Source organism: Peromyscus maniculatus, chromosome 18, assembly GCF_049852395.1.
Source record: "Peromyscus maniculatus bairdii isolate BWxNUB_F1_BW_parent chromosome 18, HU_Pman_BW_mat_3.1, whole genome shotgun sequence".
In the NCBI taxonomy this organism is placed as follows: Eukaryota; Metazoa; Chordata; class Mammalia; order Rodentia; family Cricetidae; genus Peromyscus; species Peromyscus maniculatus.
In genome coordinates, this window is record NC_134869.1 from 31,088,940 (window position 1) to 31,116,333 (window position 27,394).

General features: G+C 37.6%; 1 protein-coding gene across 18 annotated transcripts in view; it reads left to right on the forward strand.

Annotated features, from left to right (window-relative positions):
• Positions 1-27,394, forward strand: part of Ppfia2 (PPFI scaffold protein A2) — a 465,396-nt gene that overhangs the window by 140,056 nt on the left and 297,946 nt on the right. For 3 of the 18 annotated variants that reach the window (XM_076553862.1, XM_042263623.2, XM_042263626.2), the window contains exon 1: positions 25,074-25,252. The exons of 13 other annotated variants lie outside the window; for them this stretch is intronic. In XM_076553862.1, coding sequence (XP_076409977.1) covers positions 25,172-25,252 — 81 coding nt within the window. In that variant the 5' untranslated portion in view covers positions 25,074-25,171. Of the gene's footprint in view, positions 1-25,073; positions 25,253-27,394 lie in introns of those variants that run through there. 2 more of the 18 variants (XM_042263615.2, XM_042263619.2) reach the window with 1 other exon arrangement.

Consider the following 27,394-nt stretch of genomic DNA (forward strand, 5'->3'; position numbering starts at 1 on the left):
TGTCTTCCCTCCATGATAAAATGTTGATGCCCCATTCGGAGCAGACGTCATACAGGTAATTTCAACTAATGACAGTTCAGGAGTTCACTGACTACAGCATGCATTCCACATAGTACCCCATTTCTTCCTCTTGCTCTTACAGCCTTTCTGGCTTTCTTCCACAATGGTCCCCGAGTCTTGGAGGTGGTGTTGTAGATGTCCTTGTTGGGCCTGAGCAGTCCACAATCACTTATTCTCAGTACTTTGACCAGTTTTGAGTCCCTGCATTAGCCATGGCTCGCTGATGAAAGAAGTTTCTCCAACTGAATCTGAGAGCCGCGCTGATCTATGGGTATATATACTGAAGTCAGTTTGATGGGTTCACATCATTTTCATTTAGTAGGTGAGTAGCACGTTCTCTCTTCTTGACTAGCCACTATGACCCCTGCTGACACAAACTTCTAAAACACTTGTGGTATATGTACGTATGTGGATGCATGTATGTGTGCCAATATGATTCTACTGCTGTATTTATAACTTGATATCTTTGGTTTTGACACCAAGCTTTCAGTTTTTTTCTGCCACACTGAGTTTTCTTGTCCCCCTAGGGTGCCATCCAAGGACAGTTGAAAGTTGAATGATTCAGAACACTGTGTCCAAAGTTAAAGCATGATGTTTTTGAGTTCATTTTTCCTGCATCAAGTGTCTCACTCATGTATCTTCCCAAGGATTTAAGAACACACACATGGAAACTGGATCTATTTGCGTGGTCTTGGAAATTAGTTTCCAAGACTGATAAGTTTGAGTCTAGATCATATACTGACCTCTCTGTAGATTTTATACAATTCTCAAAAGCAGAAGAGATGCATCTCAGATATTTTTGATGCTCCTGCTCTTTTTGGCCATCATGTTTTATATGGTCATATATTTAAATATATATAAATACTGTATTTGTGTAAATGTACCCACAAATAACATATTAAAATGAATCAATTTTGTTTTATTTCAGTGATGGACAGAGTGTTTCTCACACTTCCATAAATTTTCACTGAAACAACATACTGCTGAGTGAAGTTTCCCTGTGGCTCAGGTTCGCATTTTTAAAAACAGATGAATATGCAGCAAAATTGAGTGCCAATAAAGATAATAAACCTGAGTAGTAGATGTGAAAAAACCAGCACAATAAACACTATGCTTTTACTAAATTAATAACATTATGGATGAAATATGTTCAATGATTCATAATTAGCAAGTTGAGCTATTCTGCAATTTAAAGAAATATGGGAACTTAACCTTCACTTTTGTCCATTGATAATTGTATTTAGAATATGGAAATATTTTTATTTATGTAATCTGTACCTTAGCAGGTTATTTCTGTTACCAGAACTCTGAAAAAGACAAAGCCCATAAAAGCGCATATCAGCCTCTAAAGTCTATCTTTGTTGTAAACATTGAGGGCAGAGCTCTATGGTGTTTAATCACCGCCATTTTGTCATGTGTGTATCATAAATTCATCATTTATGCACACCATTGTCATAGGGTAATTGCTAACATAGTCCATGGAATATAGAATTGTTTTGGCATGGAATATATGAAAATAATTCTTAGGGAGTAAAGCTAACAACAACTAATAGGCACGTAGTCGCTGTTTGCTTTTTTGGGTTTGCACATTGGCATGTGAGTAATGAAGAAAAAAGCACCCATACAGTTATATATATTAATAGCTATTTTCATATATATATATATATATATATATATATATATATATATATATAAAATTCTGCCATCAGCTGTTGCGACGAGAGTGCGTTTTGACATTCAGAGCTTGTAGACATGAATACCTTTCTTCCAGCCACCTGGCTTTTCATGACATCTGCACCTTCCTGTTCACTGTTTCACACTGAATAATTTCCCTCAGTAAGTGAAAGACAGATTGCAGTAACTATGAGAGTTCTCAACTAAAAACAGTTTTTGATATAATGCCCAACAAATAAGATATAGTAATAACAACAGCGAATCTTTTGGGGGAGGTTTTCCAGATATTTGACAAGTATCCAAATTGTTGCTTTCTTGTTTATGGGAGCTAAATGTACTGAGTAGAATTTGCCTTTTTCTTAAAACCCAGATATCACAGTCTTACATTCATCACATCTTAGGTGGAAAATGATGTGGTTAACACTTCTGTATTCAAAATAGGGTTTCTGCTTTTAAAATATGGTGTCCCTAGCTAACACATAACAATTCCCATTTAAACATTACATGTGCCCTAAGTCCTCTAAGTGAGGTTTAAGTATCCAGGTAAAACTGTCTTTGAACTAATGAACATAACTGTACTATATTTTCTATATCTCAGTGTCTATGATTCTCCTAACAACACAACAAATTCAAATTCTTCATTTGATGACCCGAACACATTATTTTAATGCTTAACTCCAGTTATTCATAAAAGATATATCCGTGAGGAAGGACTTTTGTTCTCGTGAGGCCTGCAGTCTCAATTTAGAGGTACAGAAGCTGAACTAGAGACTCATCCACCAGTGATTACTGATTTCCTGAAGAGTACTGTTAATGGATTGAGGGATAACTACACAAATATTTATAATATAGATTTTACCAAAATTATAGGCAAAATGACCTAGAGGTATATTCTCCCATTATGACTGGATGTGTAGTGGGTAGCCATTCCAGCTTGGTTCTGGAAGTTCCAACCCCCATTGAGACTCTGGCAACTGTCCCGCCTACGAGGCGGGGCGAGGGGAGGCGCCTGGGGACCCGAGAGCTGGATGGGCCAGCGCTCTCTCTGGGCGCTCTCTCGGTGCCGGGACGCTGACTGGTGCAGATTGACTGTGCAGAGCTCCGGAGAACACCGCTGGACTGCGTTACACCTTCCCCAGACCCTGCGACCTACCCATTACTTAATTTGTGAGTTACGCCATTAAATAAATATCCTTTTAACTACGTGGAGTGGCCAAAATAATTTCTCCAATAGGATGTTTCCTCACAAAAATTAGAAATTATTTTTTGGATATTTACACATTATAGAAAATCACAACATTGCAGTCACATAAGAATCCACTGTTGCCAAGGAAAGCTGAGTTATTAAGAATGAAGGCTTTCACTTTGCCATATGTTGAAAAACACACGCCAATCAATTCATACTTATAAAATCTTTTCAGAAATTTAAAGTTGTAGTTTTTACATAAAAAAAAAAATATTGCAATAGCTGATAGGATGACTTAGTTCCTCGCGCCCTTGCCTTGCAAATGTGAGGACCAGAGTTTGATGTCAGAACCCATGTAAAATGCCAAGAGTAAGGATAAGGGGTGGCCCAGTGGGTAGTGCATGTACCATGCAAGCCTGACTACCTGAATTCATATCCTCAGAACCCTCATAAACCAAAATGATGTGTTTAACACTTCTCTATTCAAAATAGGGTTTCTGCTTTTAAAACATGGTATCCCTAGCTAACACATAACAATTCCTGTTTGAAACATTTCACGTCTCTAAGTGAGGTTTAAGTATCCAGGTAAAACTGTTTTTGAACTAATGAACATAACTACATTATACGTTCTATATCCTCGTGTCGATATATACAGCACAGTCCTACTCTTTTCCTACTGCGGGCTGGGACAGGAAGGTCACCAAGAGCTCACAGCCCAGCTTATTATTCAGCAGTGAATAACAAGAGATAACCTGTGACAAACCAGGTAGAAAGTAAGGGCTGATACCCAAGACCTTAGACCTCCATATATGTGCACTAACATTCTTACACCCACACTCAACACACATACAACATACACAACATATATACAACCCACACCCACACTCAACTCGCAGACACATTCAAAACACACACATAGTCAACACGTACACACACTCAACATACACACTGTACATTCACGAAATACACACATACTGCACACACATAACACACACACACACACACACACACACACACACACACACACACACACGCCATATAATGCCAAGACTGATGGTGTGTTTTAACCTCAGTGTTGGTGAGGAAGAGGCAGGAGGATCTGTTAGATTTATGCACCAGCTACTCCAGCATAAATGATGAGCCACAGCCTAATGAGACACACTATCTTAAAGCAGGTAAGGGCTGCTCCTGACATGATTCCCATGTTGTCTTTTTATTTCCACTCACAGACACGTGTACACATGCACCCTGGAAAATAAAGGATTCAATATTGAGTATCTATGTCTCTTCTGGAGAGGAGCGAACATCGTAATGTCATTTTTACTCTTCATGTTCTTTTAACCTGCTTTGTCCTACCTTCATTTGAACAGAAATCTCTAACACGGCCTCATCACATTTAAGGCTTTTGAGCTTCTCTAAGTACTGATGGTTATTGTTTAAGTGAATTTTTTTAAAAAATAAAATCAATTATTCATGTAAGATTCAGGCCTCATGATCTTTCCCCTGTCAACTTGGGTGTGTCTGTTGTTGAACATGTTTAGCTTAAACAAAACAAAACAACAACAAAAAACAGTTCTTTAACTCACATATTTAGTTCTGACTACCATACATATTGTTTCTATTTTCACCCAAACTACAGTGTGATACGGATAATTGGGGGATAGCTAATGCTTTTTCTTAGAAAGTAAATATAGATTGTAGGTCTCCTTTTCATGCCAGCCTGTAATTAAGCCAGGCTAGTAGCTTGTTGAAAGTGGGCATTTCAAAAAGCATTCTGCGTTGATGCTCTCTAGCTTGTGTTTACTAAGTAGTTCAGTTATTCAGGAAATACCACGTTCAGTTGTCATTCTCGATGAGGACATCCCAGAAGGAGTGATGCTACAACAATGAGCAACAAAATGCTTCTATAGACAGGGACTCCACAGGAGGAAACACTCGGTTCATCCCACCCAATTTCAGAATTATTATTATTATTATTTTGCATTGAATTTGAGTAAGAAATTTTTCAGTGAATTATTTACATTGATATCTTTGACGTGCACCACTCTGACTGTATTATAAGCTCATCCTGAAAACAGGATGTAGTTTAAGCCTTTTACTGTAAGGCACATTCATCCATTATCCTCAGCACACCATTTGATGATTTTATATTTATAAACTGGTAGTATATCTTTCAGTCTACAAGATAAAATCTAATGACCTGATTCTATGTAATAGATGTATAAGGTTAAGCATACAACAATTCAGGTCACTTAAAGTGCCTAAGATACCCATTATTTTAATGAGCATCTATTAATAACAGTTTGTATTTCTCATGGCACTTATTTCTTTTTGTCCAATGTTTTATAGTCTGTTCTACACATTTTTAGCATCTCTAATTTTTTCCTGTTTGAATGCCTCTTGAAACTCTCACTTCTTTAAATAAGCTGCAGTATTTCTCTTGAGGGACCCCACAAAACTGTTTTTCTGTTCACACTTCTACTTAATGCTGTCTATAAGAGTAATAACCCTTCCTTTTGATTAAAACAGACAGACAGTGGATGCAATCATAGACTCATTATTACATCTGCTCTTTGTTGAAACTAATCCCCCCATGAGTGTTATGAAAAAGCATAGTCATTATTTTATTTTCTTTTCTTAAAATAAATCTTTTAAATGCGTATCCTCTTGGCCTTATAGTCATTTTTTTTTGGATGGATTAAAAACTTCACTGTATACTTATTTTTTTCATCAAAATGTTACAGTTTTATACTGTAGTATAACTTCCCCCTTTATTTAAAAAAAAAAAAATTCCCCTGACTTGAAAGCTGCCTCCTTTAAGGACTAGCTTTCATGATACCAGAAGCCGATATAAAACTTCCAAAGGAGGCGAGCAACCAACCATCCTACCCAGCTATGAGTCCTGTGAACCATGGCCATGACCAGTATGACAGCATGACTCTAAGGCTGCAGTAGAGGTGCCCACACCTTGGGGGTAACCAACAGTTCTCTAATTGCTCTTAAAACCCACTCAACAAGAGTAAATCACACCTGCTACTGGAAGCCTAATCAACTGCCCAGGACAATCGAAGTAGTAGGTCTTGGAGGAGACATTACTCGTCTCCTAGAAATGTCAGAAGCCACATGAATAAAGTCTCATCAAAATGACTATCTGAACATGAGCTGAACCAGGATGGCACCAATAGACTTTCCAAAGTGGATGAGAGCAAAGACCACAAGGCCTTAACTTCACGCAAAAACTACAGGCAGCTAAATAATGCTCAGAGTGGGAGACTCTACTCAAACACAGTTTGTAACTGCAACTGTGTGATCAATATCTTAAAATTGACATTGCAAAAGCTAAACTCTGGGATTTCCCCGTGAAGATGACAAACCCACAATCTACTCCATCATAGCTTAGGGCAGCTTTATCTTTTCATTTGATTAGGAAACTTCTTGGAGTTATTCTTGATTCTTATTTCCCTCTTATTGGAATCTCTCAAGTGTTTTCCGAGTCCAGATATGTCTTATCACTTTCAGGGTTAAAACCATAGCTAAGTCACCATATACTTCAGTTGATTGTTGGTTTTTTTAACCTTCTCCCACAATGGACATGACTTAATCATCTACTCTCAATATGAAAACTAGAGTGCACTTTTGGAAGTGTTGTTAATCTTTCTTTGTGTTGCATATTTAATATTTTAGCTGTAATACATGGTCGGGCGTGTTTGCATATGCCCGGCAGATACTTCTGCTTAGCCAGTTCCAGGTCAGGATAGCCATTTCTGGGTCAGGGCGTCTTGAGTGACCAGGATCCGTGACTTTGCATGTTTACATAGGCACGCAGCGTAGACATGTGATCTACATATAGGTGTAGAGTAGTTATGTCGACCTGTGCACACCCAGCCTTTATAAGCCAGCGCCATATTCCTGGTTCCTTCTTCTCTACACACATGTCTCCCACAGGCCTGATCACTCTCTATCCCTTTTATCTTTAATAAAACTCTTATTAGCAGATTCTATCGTGTTTCGTGACATTTCCTTGCAGGGTAAGAGCACAGTGCCAAAAAATAACTAACAACTGGTCCTATCTATTTGGTGCTTTATGAGCTTCTTGTATCTGTATGGGTGTGGCCTTCCTTAATTTGCGGAAAGTTTTCTTCTGTGAATCTGTTGAAGATCAGATCTATACCATTGACCGGGGATTCTTCTCCTTCTAAGCTTTATAATTAAAATACTTCATCTTTCATGGTCTCTCCAAGTTTCTGTCTTGCAGGCCTCAAGAATATATCATAGGGATTCAGCTGTGTATTAAAGCTGAACTTTGACTGGCCAAGGGTCTGTCAAAAGGCAAAGCCATTTATTATGAATATTTGGTGTTACCCAGCCTTTAATATTCCAGCTGTCTTCTGCTATGAAATCCATGCATGCCCAGACCAATTGATAAACAGTTCAGCTCCCCAGACCTGCTGAACCTACTAAGTTACTAACTGCCCTGCTGAGCTTAGGAGACAAGCTGGTAGGAGATACCTAGCTTTGTTTCCTGTGCTAATGAAGCTCAGACCATCCCCCTCACCTTGAGGAGGACAATTGGTTCTTCAGAGCACTTTGAGAACAAAAGATGTTTTTACATACCAAGGTGGGAGGTAAAACAACATTTCTAAGGAGGCAGGGAACCAGGTGCCCCTGGAAAGAAAAGGCAGGCATTTTCTGATACAGAACAGCATGGCCAGAGAGAAGAGAGGATGACAGAGGTTCCATAGAGGGTAAGCAGATTTTGAGTAGAATTTTCCAAGTGCCAGGAGTAGAGAGTAGCAGAGATGGAGAAAGAGGATAAAGAGGATGAAGATGAGGTTGAAAGCATAGGAGTTAGTCGTTAGCTGGACTATGAGCTAGGGAGCTGGACGGAACTGTAGTTATGGAGACAGGATTTCATCCCAGAGAAATAAAGTAGATGGATATAGAGCTTGTTATGTCTAGAGTTATTCCTGCCTTGAATGCCTGGTGGAACTATAGCTGAATTGGTGTAATTTTGTCTTAGAGGAATAAAGTTAACAGACATAAGAACATAGTGTATGTAGATTTTTTTTCCCTGATATCCCACGCTGGACATAGCAAAGCCCCCTTGGACCCTGGCGAATCCATATTTCTGCATGTTCATTTTGTGTGTTTTAACATTTCCTTGTACTTTCTATTTGTGAGATCCCTATCTTCTATTTTTGTCTCCAAGTTTGATGTATCTTCTCCTTGATCTTTTCTACTAGTTAGGCTTTCTCTGACTTTCCTAATTGGGTTATTTTTTGTTTTTATTTTCCTTTTCATTTCATCTTAATTGAAGCCTGAGTTTGCTTCAGTATTTCAATTTCTTTACTGAATTTTGGTTTCAAATTATATATCGCTTTCATTATTTTATTCAACTATGTGTTTGTATTTTCTTGGACATCACAAAGGATTTTATTTTCATTTCCCTTAAGTTCGTTGTTAGTTCTGTTCATTTCTTCTTTACCCTCCTTGAATTCTTTGAATGAAGTTTATTATTGCTGCTTAAAATTTTGTATCCTGGGGTTCATTTAGGTAATATTTATCAGAGAATATTTCTAGCATACTAGTGGAATAAGGTGCAAAGTAGTGTCCTGGTCTTTCAATCGTTTGTGTTTTTGTGGTGTAACTTTGGTATGTGAAGGTTTTTCTACACTTGATCTTAGCCAAAAGGCCGAGAAGCGACGTGAAGGTTTTTCATTGGTTGTATGTTTGATGTGACATTCCAGCCTCCTTCTGGCTGGGTCTGTGGAGTAGTTGAACAGCAGGAGCTAAGCCTAGGCATGTAGAGAAAGCTGTGTGGGCTTGGTTCTGGGTGTATTCTTTAGGTAAACTGATACATACTTTGTGTGTCTGGAGGTAGCACAAAATAATGTGGAGTTCGTGAGGGTGGATTCAGTTTTGGCAGCACTCACCAAGAAGACCCTATGTGATAAAAGCTTGGCTTAGGAGTGTGAGGAAGGAGTTGGTAGACAAGGTTCTGGGGAGTTTACCAGCAAAGCTAGTGTGCAAGCTGTATGCCTGGCCCTAGGCCTTGGGGATGTGAAGATGGCTGAGTTTGGTTCTGGCCAGCTAAAGGCCCAAGCAAAAGGAGTAGAAGTTATGATGAGGAGGACTTTGGTTTTTACCCAAACTGTTATAGTGATTAATTGGAGAATAGAAAGTTATGGAAAAAGAACAATTTGGTTTACAGGTGCACAAATACCCTAGGCTACCAGGTTGAGAAAAAACAGAAATAAGAGAGACTGGCAAGGCTCCACAAGATCTCTGTTGAGGGACAGGAGTAGGGACTGGCTAAGAAGAAACCATCACATTCTTTAAAGATCGCTGCAGCTGACACACAGTCGTTCCAGGAAAATAATGATTCCTAACACTGACCTGCTGAACCATCAAAGAAGGATACCGAAACTGGATCTTAAAGACAACTGCAAAGAGAATTGTAGGCAATTGAAATATCATTATAAAAATGCACACATCCCAAATGATCCAACCAGGAAAAGAAACTTACAAGGTTGAAAACTTTGGTTCTGAGTAACCAGGGAGGTGAGAATGATATTCAATGCTTTCCAAGCATCATCTCACTTAGTTTTCACAGCATTCAGGTGAGTTAAAACTTATTTTAAACCACTCTTAAGGGAAGAAAACTTAAGCTCAGGGAAGCTAAGTCAATGTTTTATTCATTTAGTACATAAAAGTAAAGGAATATAGTCCTGACATGATATATAGTTTGACATGATTGTCAATGTAGTTTGACATGATTGTCAGTACTCTTTATTTTATTTTTATAGTACTTTTATTTTATAATTAACTTAACTTCACATATCAGCCACAGATTCCCTTATCCTCCCTCCTCCCACACCCCAGCCCTCCCCCCAAATCACCCCCCACCAATCCCACCTCCTCCAAGGCAAGGTCTCCCCTGGGGAGTCAGCCCAGCCTGGCAGACTCAGCCAAGGCAGGTCCAGTCCCCTCCTCCCTAGACCAAGGCTGAGCAAAGTGTCCCAGCATAGGCCCCATGCACCAAGGACAGGTCCTGGCTCCACTGCCTGGGGGGGCTCCCAAACAGTTCAAGCTAACCAACTGTCTCACTTATGCAGAGGGCCTGCTCCAGTTCCATGGGAGCTCCTCTGCCATTGGTTCATAGTTCATGCACTTCCACTACTTTGACTATTTGTCCCTGTGCTTTTTCCAACCATGGTCTCAGCATCTCCCGCTCATGCAATCCCTCCTCTCTCACACCAATTGGACTCCCGGAGCTCCACCTGGGGCTCGGCCTGTTGATCTCTGCATCTGCTTCCATCAGACACTGGATGAGAGTTCTGTCATGACAGCCAGGGTGTTCCTGATCACCAGAGCAGGTCAGCTCAGGCACTCTCTCAACCATTGCCAGTAGTCTACAGTGGAGGTATCTTTGTGGATTTCTGGGGACCTCTCTAGCACTCTGCTTCTTCCTATTCCCCTGGGGTCTTTATTCATCATGGTATCTCCCTCTCTGTTCTCCCACTCTGCTCCTGATCCAGCTGGGACCTTCCTCTCCCCTAAGCTCTCTTTCCCCTGACCCTTGCCCTCCATTACCCCCACCCACCCCCAGTTTGCTCATGTAGATCTCATCTATTTCTCTGTCATTGGGCGATCCCTGTGTATTCTTAGGGTCCTCTTTACTAGGTAGCCTCCCTGGAGTTGTGAGTTGCAGTCTGGTTATCCTTTGCTTTACATCTAGCATCCACTTATGAGTGAGTACATACCATGTTTGTCTTCCTGAGTTATCTGGATTATCTCACTCAGGATGATTTTTTTTTCTAGTTCCATCCATTTGCCTGCAAACCTCATGATGTCATTGTTTCTCTCTGCTGAGTAGGACTCCATTGTGTATATGTACCACATTTTGTTCATCCATTCTTCAGTTGAAGGGCATTTAGGTTGTTTCCAGGTTCTGGCTATTACAAATAATGCTGCTATGAACACAGTTGAGCATGTATTCTTATGATATGATTGAGCTTTCCTTGGGTATATGCCCAAGAGTGGAATAGCTGGGTCTTGAGGAAGATTTATTCCCAATTTTCTAAGAAAGTACCATATTGATTTTCAAAGTGGCTGTACAAGTTTTCATTCCCAAGAACAGTGGAGGAGTGTTCCCCTTGTTCCATATCCTCTCCAAGATAAGCTGTCTTCAGTGTTTTTAATCTTAGCCATTCTGACAGGTATAAGATGGTATCTCAGAGTTGTTTTGATTTGTATTTTCCTGATGGCTAAGGATGTTGAGCAGTTCCTTAACTGCCTTTCAGTCATTTGAGTTTCTTCTGTTGAGAATTCTCTGTTTAGCTCTATAGTCCAATTTTTATTTGGACTGTTGGGTATTTTGATGTCTAATTTCTTGAGTTCTTTATATGTTCTAGATATTAGCCCTCTGTCAGATGTGGGGTTGGTGAAGATCTTTTCCCATTCTATAGGTTGTCGTTTTGTCTTGTTGACCATGTCCTTTGCCCTACAAAGCTTCTCAGTTTCAAGAGGTCCTGTTTATTAATTGTTTCTTTCAGTGTCTGTCACTAGATGCTGAAAAGGCCTTTGACAAAATTTAATATCCCTTCATGATAAAGGTCTTGTAGAGGACAGGAATAGAGGGAACATACCTAAACATAATAAAGGCAATTTACAGCAAGTCAACAGCCAACACCAAAGTAAATGGAGAGAAACTCAAAGCAATTCCACTAAAATCAGGAACAAGACAAGGTTGCCTGCTCTCCCCATACTTATTCAGTATAGTAGTTGTAATTCTAGTCAGAGCAATAAGACAACATAAGGAGATCAAGGGGATACAAATTGGAAAGGAAGAAGTCATGCTTTCACTATTTGCAGATGACATGATAGTACACATATGTGATCCCAAAAATTCAACCAAGGAAATCATACAGCTTATAAACACCTTCAGCAATGTAGCAGGATACAAGCTTAACTAAAAGAAAATCAGTAGCCCTCCTATATACAAATGACAAATGGGCTGAGAAAGAAATTAGAGATACATCACCCTTTACAATAGCCACAAATGATACAAAATACCTTGGGGTAACTCTAACTAAACAAGTGAAGGACCTGTATGACAAGAACTTTATGTCCCTGAAGAAAGAAATTGAAGAAGATGTCAGAAAATGGAAAGATCTCCCATGTTCATGAATAGATAAGATTAACATAGTAAAAATGGCAATCTCACCAAAAGCAATCTACAGATTCAATGCAATCCCCATCAAAATACCAACACAATTCTTCACAGACCTGGAAAGCACAATACACAATTTCATATCGAAAAACAACAACAACAACAACAAAAAAAACCTCAGAATAGCCAAAAGAATCCTGTATAATAAAATAACCTCTGGAGGCATCATGATCCCTGACTTTGAGCTCTACTATAGAGCTGCAGTAATAAAATCAGCTTGATACTGCCATAAAAACCAATATGTGGCCAGTGGAACTGAAGTAAAGACCCTGACATTAATCCACACATCAATGAACACATGATTTTCAACAAAGAACCAAAACTATACAATGGAAAAAAGAAAGCATCTTCAACAAATGGTGCTGGCATAATTGGATGTCACATGTAGAAGACTGCAAATAGATCCATATCTGTCACCGTGCACAAAACTTAAGTCCAAGTGGATCAAAGACCTCAACATAAATCCAGTTACTCTGAACCTGATAGACAAGAAAGTAGGAAATAGTCTTGAACACATTGAAACTGGAGATTGTCAGTACTCTTAATGATTGTACTGAGTTGGATATTTAATAATAGTATAATAAGAATGCAAAGAAACATCTAATTCTTTGCACTTAATCAGCTCAATCAAAATTAATATGTATTTGTGTAACTAGGACCTCCAATGTAGATAGATAATGCTATCCAAAACATTGTAATTATGTTCCTGATTATGTGTCCTGTAGATATTAGAGGGGAGCATTTGCAAGACTTTCTACATTAGGTATGAGATGTTAATGTTTGTTTGCTTCATTTATTTACATATTGTGAATGTCAAGTACAAGGAAGATAATTTGAATACATTATGTAGACCTATAATTTTTCATATCATAGCAGATTCTTAATTTTGTGTCTTACAACCTCTTATTAAGAAAGCTGAACTGAGATGTGATTACAGTCTTTCATGTGCCTATATTTCCAGTGCAGAGGTTATGATTTCATATATGTTTAAATAGTTTTGTGTTAATGGGTACAGTAAAGTTGTGCTGAGGCCACTTACTTCTAAATGGTACTTCACCTTTTTCTTCTTTAGTTGTTGAAAATTAATATACTTATCAAGTTTCATTAACAACATGCAAATAACCTGGACATAGAAGTGAGTATCATACTAAAAAACAGGATTTCATTGAGAAAAGATAAATATAGATCCTTTTAATGAAAATACAAAAATTGAAATGTTTCTCAATGTTCATGTCATGATCTAGAAAATGTTATTTTATAACCCAGTGATATAGACAGAAAATAATACTTAAGCCTCCAATTGAGTATTTCATGCTTCAGGCATGGAAAACAATCTTTCTCAGTCTTACATAGCTGATATCCTTGACTCCAAGTTCCTGAGAAAGTGTACAGAGTTCACCACCACTACTAATGATAAATACTGAGATACTTGCTATACTTTTCCGTCTCTCTAAAGCTGGGATCTCCACCTGCAGTTCCTCCTCTCACTGGCTCAGTGATCTTACTCTAGACATTCACTACTTTCCATCCTCTATCATCATTTTCTTCATCCTCTCTTTCCCTTTCCACATGAACACATCCTTATTTCTTTCCCTGTTTTCATTGCTCGAAAATCCTCCTTTTCTTGGCTTCTTTGTGAGAATGCGTGCTACAGAAAGGTTTAATGTGACTGGGGACCTAAGCCATGAGTTAAAGCACTTGCCCTGAAAGTGTGAGGAAATGGGCTTGGATCCCTAGGACCCACATGAATTCTGGGCAGGCAGAGTGGCCATCGGTATACCGGTGCCTTGAGGAGAATACAAGGAACCCCAGAACAAGCTGAATAGTTAAACTAGCCAAATAGACAAGCTCTGTGATTAGCAAGACACCTTGCCTCCATACATTAGCTGTAGAGTGATTGAGGAAGTCATGTAATGTCAAATCTTTCTCCTCTTCAGACCCACACATGGGCACATGCAACTGCACACACACCCATGTGCTCACATTCACGTAAACACGCCATCTTTATATATACACAAAAAATTGAAGGCTTTATAAATATTGCTTCCAGATTGTTCTCAATATTTATTTTCATATTAGTGTCAGTCAGGTTCATTTTCCTGCCCTGCTCCTCCAAAGTAACCTGTGTGTTTCAATAACCTGTTGCTAATTCTCAGTCCCAGTATCATCTGTACTCTCAAGAGCATTTGATAGTCCTTCTCTACTTGATTGGAAGGGCTTTCAGTATACATCCACCTCCTCATCTCCTTCAATACCATTCATTGCTGGTTTATTCTTCATTGCTTCATTTTCAGAATGTCCTTCCTTTGAGGATCCATTTCCTCATTGATCTTATTCCCATCTTTTGTTTTCAATTTATATTCAGTTGTGGTTTCTGACTTGTAAACTCCTGTACCTCTGTGACATTGTTATTTACCAATTAATAATAATTTCAAATAAAAGATTGAGAAAACAGAGCAATCAGATTTGACCAGACCTCTTCTTGTAAAACACTCCTTTTCTCATGTGAACGCAGTTTTATTTTATCCTTCTACAGCTTAATCTGAAAATGTGAATCTCTATTAAGAACAAAAGTCCCCGATTCTTTCCTTTTTTTCATAATGATCCACATCTAATGAGTTAGAAAAATCTGAATAATCCCATAAAATAAAAGTAAGAATTTAATCAGATACAGTGACATTTAGTAATTATTTTATATATAATATGCATTAATTAATCAAGAATCTGCAAATTTTTCCTATAATTTCAACCAAATCATTTTTTTTTCTCAAAAAAGGACTGCCAAGCACTTATTTTTATTTACAACATACTTTGCAATCAAATACACTGGGTTTTAAATGACAAAGCTTCACAACCTTTCAGGTATGTGATCTTAAACAAGTTGCATGATTGCAATCAAACAACTTGTCATGTGCATTAGAAAGGAAGAAACATTCCTTCAGGAGGATTCCTTTGAGGACAACACAATGGCATACAATGTCCTTTGATAAATGCAGCTATTGACATATTGTCATTATTCTTCATCTGAAAAAGAACGTGACAGTGGTTGGCTTTATCTTCTGAACAAAATTCCCGGGAAAAGTAAAATTAAACAGGAAATAATGTACTTGCTACCATGGCAACTGTGGCTGTAGAGGTCCTGAAGAATAATAAAGAAAATGGCACGAGAATGGCATTAGTCCACAGTTTTGCTAAGATGGTCTTTCCTTCTATAATATTACGATCTTTCTTACACATGGGATGCTGAATGTAATGTTCATCCACTTCAATGGATATCTTTATGAACAAAGATTTATATTTCATACCAACTGTGAATGATCCAAAGCCCTTCCCGTGGATCTGGTGACTATTTTGGTTCTTTGCTTCTACTCCTCATTTACATCTCTTACTTAAGAGATGGTACAAATGAAGTGCTTCACATATGGAAGACAAGAACCTCTGCTCTTGACAGAACATTCATTTATCTTGAGCAGTGAGACATTTTTCCCGAATGCTTTCTGGTTGTCCAGAGAAATGAACTTCTGTGAATATACAGGTAGAGATGCTGATGCACATAGATTAGCAAATGGTTGTCTTTCTATATATACTTAAATATCTTAAAGAAAATTGGAGCTAATATATTCTTTTACTAAAATAAGGACTAATATTCAGACAACATTTAATTATTCTTATCTTCATTCATTCAACAAAATCTTGCCTATTCTATAGCAAATAGTGTATTTACCAAAAATTGTAAATGTCGGGTCTAATATATAATGGTTATAAGAATCTGAAGGTAAATATGTTTTAATCACTAGGACTATTAAATGAGTTAGATGGGAGAATTAATTTTAAATGTAATTCACAAAAAGAGTAAGAAAATAGACAGAAGAAGATTTGGTAGAGAGCTGGCATACAATAAGCATTTGGGAAATGTTTGAAAATTTTTAAAATCCTGCTTAACTTCTTGTTTACCTGTTATGGTTTCTAATTTTGGATTTTTTTTTTTTTTTGGTGTGTGTGTGTGTATGTGTGTGTGTACATGTGTAAGTTCCAACTGCTTTTTTTTCTCTGTTTGTATGATTGCTTTGTTTTGTTCTGGAGTGTTTGTTTTTTGTTTTCCAAAAAAAGAGAGAGAGAAAAGACTTAGAGTTGGTTGGGTGAGAAGGATCTGGGAGGAGGTGAGAGAGGAGAAACCATGATCAGAATATACTATATGAAAAAAGTATTTTCCATAAAATAGAAACAGACCAAAGAAATTACAACCACATAAAATTCTTACTATTCAATATTATACATTAATTTTTATAATTTAAGCATAAAGGTATTCATGACCCTTGAGCATGGAAATATGTCAAACATCTGAAGAAGACATGGTTCAGAAAATGAGAAAATTACGTAAATCATGTAAGAAATAAAATATAAGAAAAAAGAAGACAGCACTTAAGGTCTTTCTAATTTTGTCCTAGAGACATATATGTGCATCTGTGTATATGTATACATGTGTAGATAAGAGCACGCACGCGCGCATGCACACACACACACACACACACACACACACACACACACAGACACACACACACACACACACACACACACACACACACATTTATCCACCTAACAGATTATGTGAAAAACAAAATGTCAAAATGTGAACTGACACTACATGCAATATTTGTGTCCCACTAGGAAAATAAAGTTGTTTATTTTTATTTCAGTATACTGTATTTATTTTTCCTTGATTACGAATCTTGATGAGCCCAATGTATTATAAAGATCACACAATGAAATTGCAAGGAATTCTCTATGTAACAGAGATGTCTATCTCTTGGGACCCTGAGACTTTACTTCTAATATTGAACATGGATGCTGGATGACATTTCTAATTCTCATGTTATACAACGAAGAGTTTATGTCCTTATTCCTTATTCACTTCTGTTTTAATTATAGCTGTTAGGTGTTTCATAGCTCCTCAATAATTATTTGGTAAAGAAATTAGTAAATGAATGAATCTTTCATATGAAGTGTAGGCAATGTGATTTTTGGCTGGTAGTTGACCACAAGAGGGATATTCAGGATGTTTGTTTCAGCATAAGGTCATCTTTGTTGCTTATTTTACAACTGTGATATGAACATAAAGATATATACTCTTAGATCTGGAAATGGATAACTATCTCAGAGGCAAAGGAGAGTGGACACCTAGCTAGCAATAACTTACTGAGCTATCATAGTCCACAGGGAATAATTCAGATTCAGCGTCCATCTGGACCCCAACTTTCACTCCATCTGGCATGACTTATAATTGAATGCTTTCTGACAAAATTGTTTGTTATCCTATAGTACTATGGTGGAAATTACAGCAATATGCCTATCTTCCCTTTCATCCCCCCTTCTCAGTTTTTTCATCCTTCACATCCTTCTTTTACTATGTCCTCTTTTCAACTCGGAGTTTATCACAAACTAACAGAAAATGAGCAGCCTGCATAATACTTTGTTTAAGTTTTAAAAATTCTCATCACCATAGCAAACTTCTGAGCTTCATATCCATGTGCATAAATGAATGCAATAAAAGCAAATTACTTACATGAAGCAAAATATGTCTAACAGTTACTTTTTAAAAGACTTATTTAATTCAGTTTATGTATATTTGTCCGTATTCACACATGTGGCAGCACTTGCAGAGGCCAGAAGAGGCCAGGCACAGGCATTAGTAAGCTACCCAATGTGGATGCTGGGATCTGAACTCTGGGCCTCATCATTGGGCAGTACACACTTTTAACTGCTAATCTATCTCCCCAATCACTTACAACTACTTAGAACAGTGGTACTCAACCTTCCTAATGCTGCAGTCCTTTACAATTTCTCATGTTGTGGTGACCCCCAACCATAAAATTAATTTTATTACTACTTCCTGTGATTTTGCTACTATTGCGAATCATAATGTAAATACCTGTGTTTTCCAATGGTCTTAGGTGAGCCCTGTGAAAGGGTTGTCAACCCTCATAGGAGTCATGAGCCACAAGTTGAGAAGCACTGCCTTAGAACAAATGTTTTTTTGAAGTACTATACAATATCTTTGAGCTGAATCTTGGTATTGACAGACTATATAATGGCAGATTCTGAAGCATTTTAAAATTGATTCTAAATGAAAGCCTGTAATGCTGATGTTAGAAGGCCATGGAATATTCTCAAAGGCAGAATGACATGGTAGATGACTTCTGGGAGTCCATTAGAAATGTTGCTGGAGTTCAGGATTTTGCTTATCAAGTTCCAAGAAAGCATAATTCAGTTGTAGTTTTTAATATTTCTTTTTTTTCATTTGATTTATGTGAAAACTCAAGTGTTTGGGAAAGCTATAATTAAACTTTGTAGAGTTTACATTCTTCATTTTCTACACTTTGTACATCTTTAGAATGTGTTTTGCAATTGTCTGTCTATAACAATTGTAGTTGATTATTTTTCTTTCGTATGTAGAATGCTGCCTCAAAAGCACTGTTACTATGACCACATTTCAAGTTATTTTACACATTACATTTTGCTGTGCAGTAAGTTCTTTCTGTGTATCTGTGTTATACATTTACTACATGTAAGCATGGTAAGTACACAGGAATGTGCAGGGATATGCATATGTTCATGCATATGAACAGGTATCTAGTGTTTGAAGAACAAGAGCGCTCACCCACTGAGATATCTTCTCAGCCCCTGTGATATATGTTTTATTATGTTCATGTTCATGCCTTAATGGTCTTATGATAAATTGAAGGTAATCAGACAAACTAAGTTTTTTAGTATTCTAAAATAACCTTGGAATGTTATTTCTCAAGCTGAGTAATGATGTCAAAACATACTCATCGAAGCTGTGAACAGACAACCAAATTAATATCCTTTACCAGACAAGAATGGTCTGCTTCTAGCTGGCTGCAGAGAAACAAAGTATTAATAAAGTTTTTCCTAACTTCACTTGGTAATTTATACACAAAATACATCTAATTCAGGTAGCCCTTGTAGCTGTAGTTTTCTTCAGTCCCACCTGGACCTGCAGCCATCCAGACCCAAATAAACACACAGAGGTTTATATTAATTAAAACTGTATGGCTTAATGGCTCAGGCTTCTTGTTAGCTAAATCTTACATCTTAAATTAACCCATTTCTATAAATCTATACCTGGTCATGTGGCTCGTGGCTCACAGGTATCTTTACACCTTGCTTCCTCTGTGTCTGGCTGGCGACTCCTGATTCAACCTTCCTGTTTCCAGAATTCTCTTCTCTCTTTGTCCCTCCTATACTTCCTGTCTGGCTTCTGGCTAATAAGCACTTTATTTATTAACCAATCAGAGCCACATATTCACAGCATACAGAACAATATCCACAACAAGCCCTCCTACATAGTCTTGAAATACTATCAGCTGTATTTCCTAGTCACTCCATGTCATCAATGCCTCTTTGAATGTTGATCCTTCTCTTTGGGAAGGCATCAGCCTTTTGCTTTGCTGATGCAGCCTTCTTCAAAGGTATTTTTTAGACCAAACCACTTAGGATCCCTCAGGTTGTATCACTGATTAATACTTGCCACACTGCATTGCAATTCTTTTGTTAGTTAACTGTCTATCATTAGTTATTATTGGATCTCCTAAATATAAATTTCCTTAAGGATCATACTACTTATTTACAAGCATTCTGTAGAGCTGGGGGACAATAGTAGTCAGAGACACTTGGTTATTACCTATTAATTTATGCACTAGTGAAAACATATGCAAGATAAAAGGAAAATAGGGTGAGGCAGGCATAATAGTCTATAATCTTTATAGCCTTCTATTTAGGTTATAATCATAACTTTTTTCCTTGGTCAAGATATACTTATAATATTAATATAGTACTGAGGTCTAATATTTTTGTTTGTTTGTTTTGATTTTTCATGACAGGATGTCTCTGTGTAGTCCTGACTGTCCTAGAACTTGCTCTGTAAACCAGGCTGGCCTCAAACTTGGAGATCTGCCTGCCTCTGTCTCTGTAGTGCTAGGATTAAGGGCATGAACCACCACTGCCCACCGAATAAAAGATCTCAATATAGTATTTCACTTCCTCTCATGTTTTCACACAATTTGCCTCTATGAAGTCTGTTCCATCCATTCTTCTTATGTGAATTTCTTCACACGAAGAATTCCTTCAGACTTAATGCAATTCTCATAAAGTAATAATTTACAAGTGTGTTATTTATCTAAATGATTCAAAAGTTCTTCAAACATAGACATAATCTTGTGTTTGCCATGAGTAGGAAGATCACAAGTCAAGCTTATCAATCATACCTTTTGTTAATATCTGTTCTTTAGCATAATAATTCACAGTTCCTTTCCAGCTCAATTATAAATTACCTATATGATCACTAATCAAAGACACTATAGGACTAATCATACTATTTTCATTATCAAATCTATAATCTGTACTCTTATTTAACAGAACTATTTTGTAAACAAAAATACCAAAATTCATTCATTTTATTTATGAATGAATGAAAACCAACACTCACATGGTTGCATGTTTGAATCTTTGAAGAGTACCATAGTATATTTCTTAAACCTAATTCTCCACAAAACCTCAGGTTTGTGCTTGAGAAGTGAGTTCTACTCATGGATCTCTGGTGAACACAAAGTGAATGAGTAGAAAATTGAAGGGAATTAGAGTAAAAAGACTTCAGATTTTGAAAGCTTTTGTCTTTCATTTGCTTTTCTAAAAATATACTATGCCAATTAACTTGTAGTGATGTTTCTATTTCACCTGCTGAATTTAATTTTAGAATATCATAACAGATTAGCTTAAAAAAATGAATGTATCTATTGTTAAGTTAAAACTCAGCATGCAGATTTTTAATGATGGACAAGTATTACCTAGTTTTTTTTTTTAAACATTATTGATAGAAGAGAATAAACTGACTCTTTATAAACCACAGCCTTGGACTGAGACCCAAAATTCAGAACAGTGCTGAAACTGCTCAAGGCTATTCTGTCCAGGACTATCATAGCTTTTTAGGCCTGAACTGAAAGATGATCTTTGGGGGGGGGGAATTGTATAAATGTGGTGGAATAAGTTTCATTCTCATTGTTTGCTTTACGCTGTACAGAAGACAAGTAGATACATTTCTTAGTGAACAAAATTCTCCCTGCCCAATGATCGAATTTGTACAAGGCTCCCAATTTCCACAATGAGAGTGGGCAAAACCTTGGCAAAACACATGCTTGACAATATCTAGACCAGAACACCACCTTCCTTGTTGCTATCAGGCAAAGAACAAAAATATGTTTCCAAATCAATTTCCAGAACAAGGGGATAATATTATTAAGATTATGCAGAGAGAGAGAGAGAGACTCTAAATTGGAGGTTTCCATTGGGTCCCTCACCTCAGAGATCAGGTGCAGAAGAAGAGGGAACCTTGCAGAAGAAGAGGAAAGAATGTAGGAGTCAGAGGGGATGGAGGGCACCAGGAGAACATGGCCCACTGAATCAATTAAGCAGGGCTCATATAGGCTCATAGAGACTGAAATGACAACAAAGGGGCCTGAATGGTTTCTACTAGGTCCCCTGCCTATGCCATGACTTTTAGTTTGCTGGTTTTTGTTGTTGTTGTTGTTGTTGTTGGGCTCCTAACAGCTGGAGAGTGTGTGTCTGACCCTTTGGCCTGCTCTTGGGACTCCATTCCTCCTATTGGGTTGCCTCGTTCAGCCTCCGTATGAGGGCTTTCTGCCTCATCCTGTTGTACATTGTTTTGTTGAGTTTGGTGGTTCTCTCTTGGAGGACTGCTGTTTTCTGAAGAGGAAATGGAGAGAAAGGATGGTGGGGAGGGGATGCCGTGGGGAGGTGAGAGAAGTTTGGAGAGGGGAAACTGTCATTGAGATGTTATATGGGAGAAGAATCTATCTTTAATGAAAAAGTACTATCTGTATAGAAAAAGACATAAGGAAGGATTGTACACATTGACTCCTGTTACATTTGGAACAAAGCGCCAACATGTACAATGAGTGTGTGCCATTATTGGTTCTTTCTTAAGCCTCTTTGAAGAGCAAAACATAACCTATTCTATTCCCTTCCTCCAAAACAAATATGAATGAAGAAAGGTATTTTGTTGACTGAGAGCCTTCAGAAATTTATAGCTATAGTAAAATAGCTTGATGTTGCTGCAAATTTGGCAGATGCATGAGAACATAACAAACACGTGACTTGTACAAGACTGTGTTATGTATAATGTAAAGACATATTGTTGTGTAATGCTCTATTCGGTGAACTTTTTTTTTTTTCCATGAAACCTAAATCTCCAAGACGTTTCAGGTTTGTGCTTGAGAAGTGAGTTCAGTTCACATTTTTGGCTGGGGAGAGGCAAGCACAAAGTGAATGTTTAGGAAGTTCCTGTGTACATGAGTCTCCGAGAATCAAGAATCCACATTTTCACATGTAGCCTGATCATCACATTCAGTAAGCCTATAGAAACGCATTTAAATCTTAAAACCCATTTGAAAGAATCCCATGAGGGGTAAGAAATAAGAGGGAGAACTATTAACTGAACAACAACAAAAAAATCCAGGATATGATGAGTACTTAAATAATTATTGGAAAATATGCCTTTAAAACTTTTTAAAAACTTTTTTATTTAAGATATTTTTAAATTCATTTTACATACCAACCACAGATCCCCCTCTCACCCTTTCTCCTGCTCTCCTTACCTTCCCCCTCCACCTCCTATCCTCTCCTCCAAAAGGGAAAGGGCTCCCATGGGTATCAGAAAAGCCTGGTACATTCAAGGCAGGACCAAGCCCTTTCCCCCTGCATTAAGGATAAGCAATGTGTTCCACCAGAGGTAATAGGCTTCAGAAAGCCAGCTCATGCACCAGATCCTGAGCCCACTGCCAGGGGCCCCTCAAACAGATCAAGGTACCCAACTGTCTCCCATATGCAGAGGACCATGCTTTTAAAACTTACCTATAATAATACAGATACGTTTAGCTAGTTATTGATGTGAGATAAGAAATATTTGAAATTTTATTTAAACTGAAATAATGTAAACAGGAAATGAAGAGATGGAGATAGATAGATAGATAGATAGATAGATAGATAGATAGATAGATAGATAGATAGATAGATGATAGGAAATACCAAATAACATTGTAACATTGTGAAGGAGAAAAGAAATAGAAGAGTCTATAAAATATAAATAAATGATTAAAATTGATGAAGACTGGGGTAATTCCCCCCCATTTTCACATGTAGTATGTATGTGCAAACATCTCTATGTATACAGTGTGTGTAAATGTGTGTGTGTGTGTGTGTGTGTGTGTGTGTGTGTGTGTGTGTGTGTGTCTATTTGTCCCTGCATATGGAAGCCTGAGGTTGATATTGGCAATCATCCTCATGGAGGCAGCAGTTCCCAATACAACCTAGAGCTCCCTGATATGGCTAGTCTTCTGGCTAACTTGCTCTGGAGATCCTCTTTACATTCTGCCTCTGGAAAGCTTGCTACCATGCTACCCAGTATTTGCCTTAACCTCTGACCCATCCCCTCAGTCCTGGCAAACCTTTGATGAATTCCTTTAAACACAATGTAGGTATTTTTTCCTCCTAAACAAAAAAATCGGTTTCCCAATTTGCTTCCCCAGTGTTGAGAATGTAAGCAAATAATAATTTAAGGATGTCTTTCTTGGTTTTATTTCAATTTTTAGAGATGGAATCTTGATTTAAGACTAGGATAGCCTGGTACTCACAGTCATCCTCTTGCCTCAGCCTCCCCATCCAGTACTAATATTATGTATGTGCCTGGTGGTAGTAGTTTATGATTTCTACACTATCCTTTTATGCCCTGTCTCTTGAAGGTAGGTCGTTCCTAGTTCTTGATGATGTATAACTGTTTGAAACTTAGATATTTTTGCTAAGACAGCCTCTGGGCTCATACCATTTTATCCCTGTCATCTCCACCTTTGAACCATGTGTAAATGGAACATTTATTTTTACCTCAAAAAGTTGTTGAGTCATCCAAATCTGATCTTTTATACAGACTGAATAATTGGTTAAAGACATAGAAAAATAAGCATGTTTAACAAATAATTTCAATGCTTATGAACACTTTTAAATCTCCCATTAAAAGGCCCATTTATATAAATACATTTATTAACTGCTTTATGTAAGAAATAAGCTTAATTAAAAGAAATGTGTGAGTTTTTAGGTGTTATCAATATTATTTTTTTGAGGTAAGGTAGAAAGGACTGGATAATAAACATATTGCATTTGTGATTTTTAAGAGTTCAGATAGAAGGATTTGAATTTTATTAGTAAATATTCCCTAGCATTATAGAGATTTGGAGGGTTTTATCTGTTGCTTCCCAGCATCGTAGCTAGTTGTACCCTACTTTGATCTATTTGAAAGAATTCTCACTTTATAAAGGCTCTACAAAAAAACTGATAGCACTGAAAAGATTGGGGGAACCAGAGAGACTGAGGATTATAAAAAAGCAAGAGTGATAAAAAAAACAATCTCCAGTTACTAAACACAGCTTTAAGCAGCGTGTGAAGCAAGCTCCACGTTCGTCAGAAGAGGTCCTCTGAATAACACTGTGCATGCTTCCCTGAAATGAAACTGTATGTTATTGGTTAACCAGGATATTTAGCATAATCACTCTGCGAGACTGTGTTGGAGGGAGGTGATTATCACTGAGAACAGATGGGCAGGTCCACAGCACTGCCAGATTCTGCACAAGCTCCGTTTATCGTTGGTTCTTGCTTCTTTCCTTCTGTGTTTTTATTTATTTATTTTTCTTTTGAATTACTCTACGTTTTAAAGAACTAGCTGCATGAAAGGTCAGTAGCTGATGCCCTTTCAGCTTTGATGTCAAACGCAGAAGGCAGCTTTTAAAAGCTATTCCTGTGTATCCAAGAAGGATGGGGCAGATTTCATTTTACCCGGTAGTCTCCCTCAATGCATGCACGGATTTATCTGCACGCTAAGCTCTCAGCTCGGCATCCGTAACTCCTTGTGGATTATATTGTCTCTGTGATCAGAAATGATTTTCTCGGATATGAACACCGTTTCTGGCTCCCCTAAAGTGCATCTTCCTAATGGGACCCGGTTTTACACTTTTCAAGTAAGTGTGCTTTAAATGGCTTCACTGCTTAGAGAGTTAATATGTAGTCAAACTTTTAATAAAGAGAAATAATGGAAGGAAACGTGGAAGTGTGAAGTGGGTATACTGAGTGGGTAACGTGCATACAACTTAATCTGTTTTTAACTGTGGAAATGGGATGGCATCTTTGTGAATTCAAGCTAAATAATAGTGAATACTTTGTTTCATGGGGATTTTAAACACTCAATCATGCTGTCATTGAAAGTTGTGGAGATGTGTTGTGCCTGGTGTTTTTATGGCTGCAATATGGTGACGGCTGTGTAGTTCTGTTCCTTATGTATCACAGAGGAGAATTTAAAGACATAGATGGAACTTTACAAACTAAATCCTCAGCTAAGAAGAATTTTCTATTTTTCATGTACATGGCATAAGATAATGCCTGTTATCTAATTTTGTTATGACTGATGAAAAAGCAATCCCTATTACAGGAGGCTTAAGTGCCATGTTTACTATGCTTTCCAATTTGAGGTAAAGTAGAAAGTAATTAGGATAGATTTTCCTGTGTTATCAAAGAGTCAAAATGATTTATATAAAGTACAAAGGTGTTGCCTGCCAAATATGTCGCAGTTACCCGGGGATAAATCAGTTCTCAATGTAGAAAATGCCTAACTCAAAACCAAATCAGATTTTACTTCGTTTTACTGCGCAGAGGTGTATCTTTCAGTACTAACGGTGACTTTATAATTCTGTGTTATAGTCACTGCAAGAGACAATGGGCCTCTTCTCACTGCATGGTTTATATTATGAAAAATTTCAAAGCCTTCCATTTAATTACTGTTTTGTTGTTGTTGTTGTTCTGGGATAAATACAAAGATATAGAGGGAAAGTATGGTAAAGCTAATTAGGGTGTTAGAAGGGAGTTCTGTATAAATGAGCATTGGCTTTCTAGAAGTTTCTTGCTCTTGCAAACTGTAATCAGTGGCTCCAATTCTTCCCTCCTCTTCCCTTTATTTTTAATCCCGTCACCTTTCTTGCTTTGCTCTGATGTCTACTGATAGTGTGTGTCTGTGTTGTTCCAAAATATATCCTCTTCTCCGGGGTGATCTGCTCACTGTGCCTGTGATTCAAAATGCCACTGCCCTGAGGCTGTGCACAGAAGCGTTATTCCCCCCGCTTCCCTGTACACTGAGATATAAACACTCTTTACACTAACCCGAAGCTGGCTGCGCAGACAGCTTCTGACATTAGGTATTCCACCCTGATGTCTCAACGTTGAAGGGTCAGTGAGTCTCCCGTGCTCAGTTGTGACACAGGCTTTTTGCAATTCCTTCAGTAGAGATCTTGCTGACACCTTCCTCGGCAGGTGATTTTCTCCGAAAATACAGAGGAATAATGTTTCGTTGATGTGACACCATATTCGGGTATAAGCCTTCTTAAATTCGACAGAGCATAAATCATGCCAAACACAGACTTACCTTTCCGACATTTTCCTATCATGTAAAATGGTATGTGATCTCGAAGTTTGCAGTAAAGAGCAATGTGTGAAGTTTGGGTGCTTCTCTTTTGGCGGCTATTGTTTGGGGTTTTTGTGGTAGATAAAATAGTTCTAAAGCCTGAGATAAAGGCGATAGTGAATCTTTATTTTTACTTTCAAAGGGAAGAATTAAATCATTATTTTACTTGCGTGAGAACCTCTTTTTAATACAGTACGTTTCCTTTGGTCTAGGAGGAGTGTAATAAATGAAACCAAACAAAATGCTGTAAAAAAGAACACCATATATAAAACCAGTATCTTGTGAAAAGATTAAACTTTCAAAATGTAGCTATTGTTAAAGTAGTGTGGTGCCTTATGCTTCTGAGAGAAACCTTCTGCAAGGAATTGGGATTTCAGAGCTGACGTTCTTAAAATTATGCCACCACAAAAGTAAGACATGCAGGGACATTTAGACACTCCAGCATGAATAACATAAAATTTTAGCTTCATCTCTTCATGGAGAATCTATACTATTCTTATTATTTTTGGAAGTTTATGTTATCAAATTTTATGAGTATCATTTAGAATATTTTAATAATTTCAAGAGAAAAGGGGTAACCAATGAGAAGAGGGAATACATACTAGGATCAAGATTTTATTTTCATTGCATTTTAATTTAGTATAATATA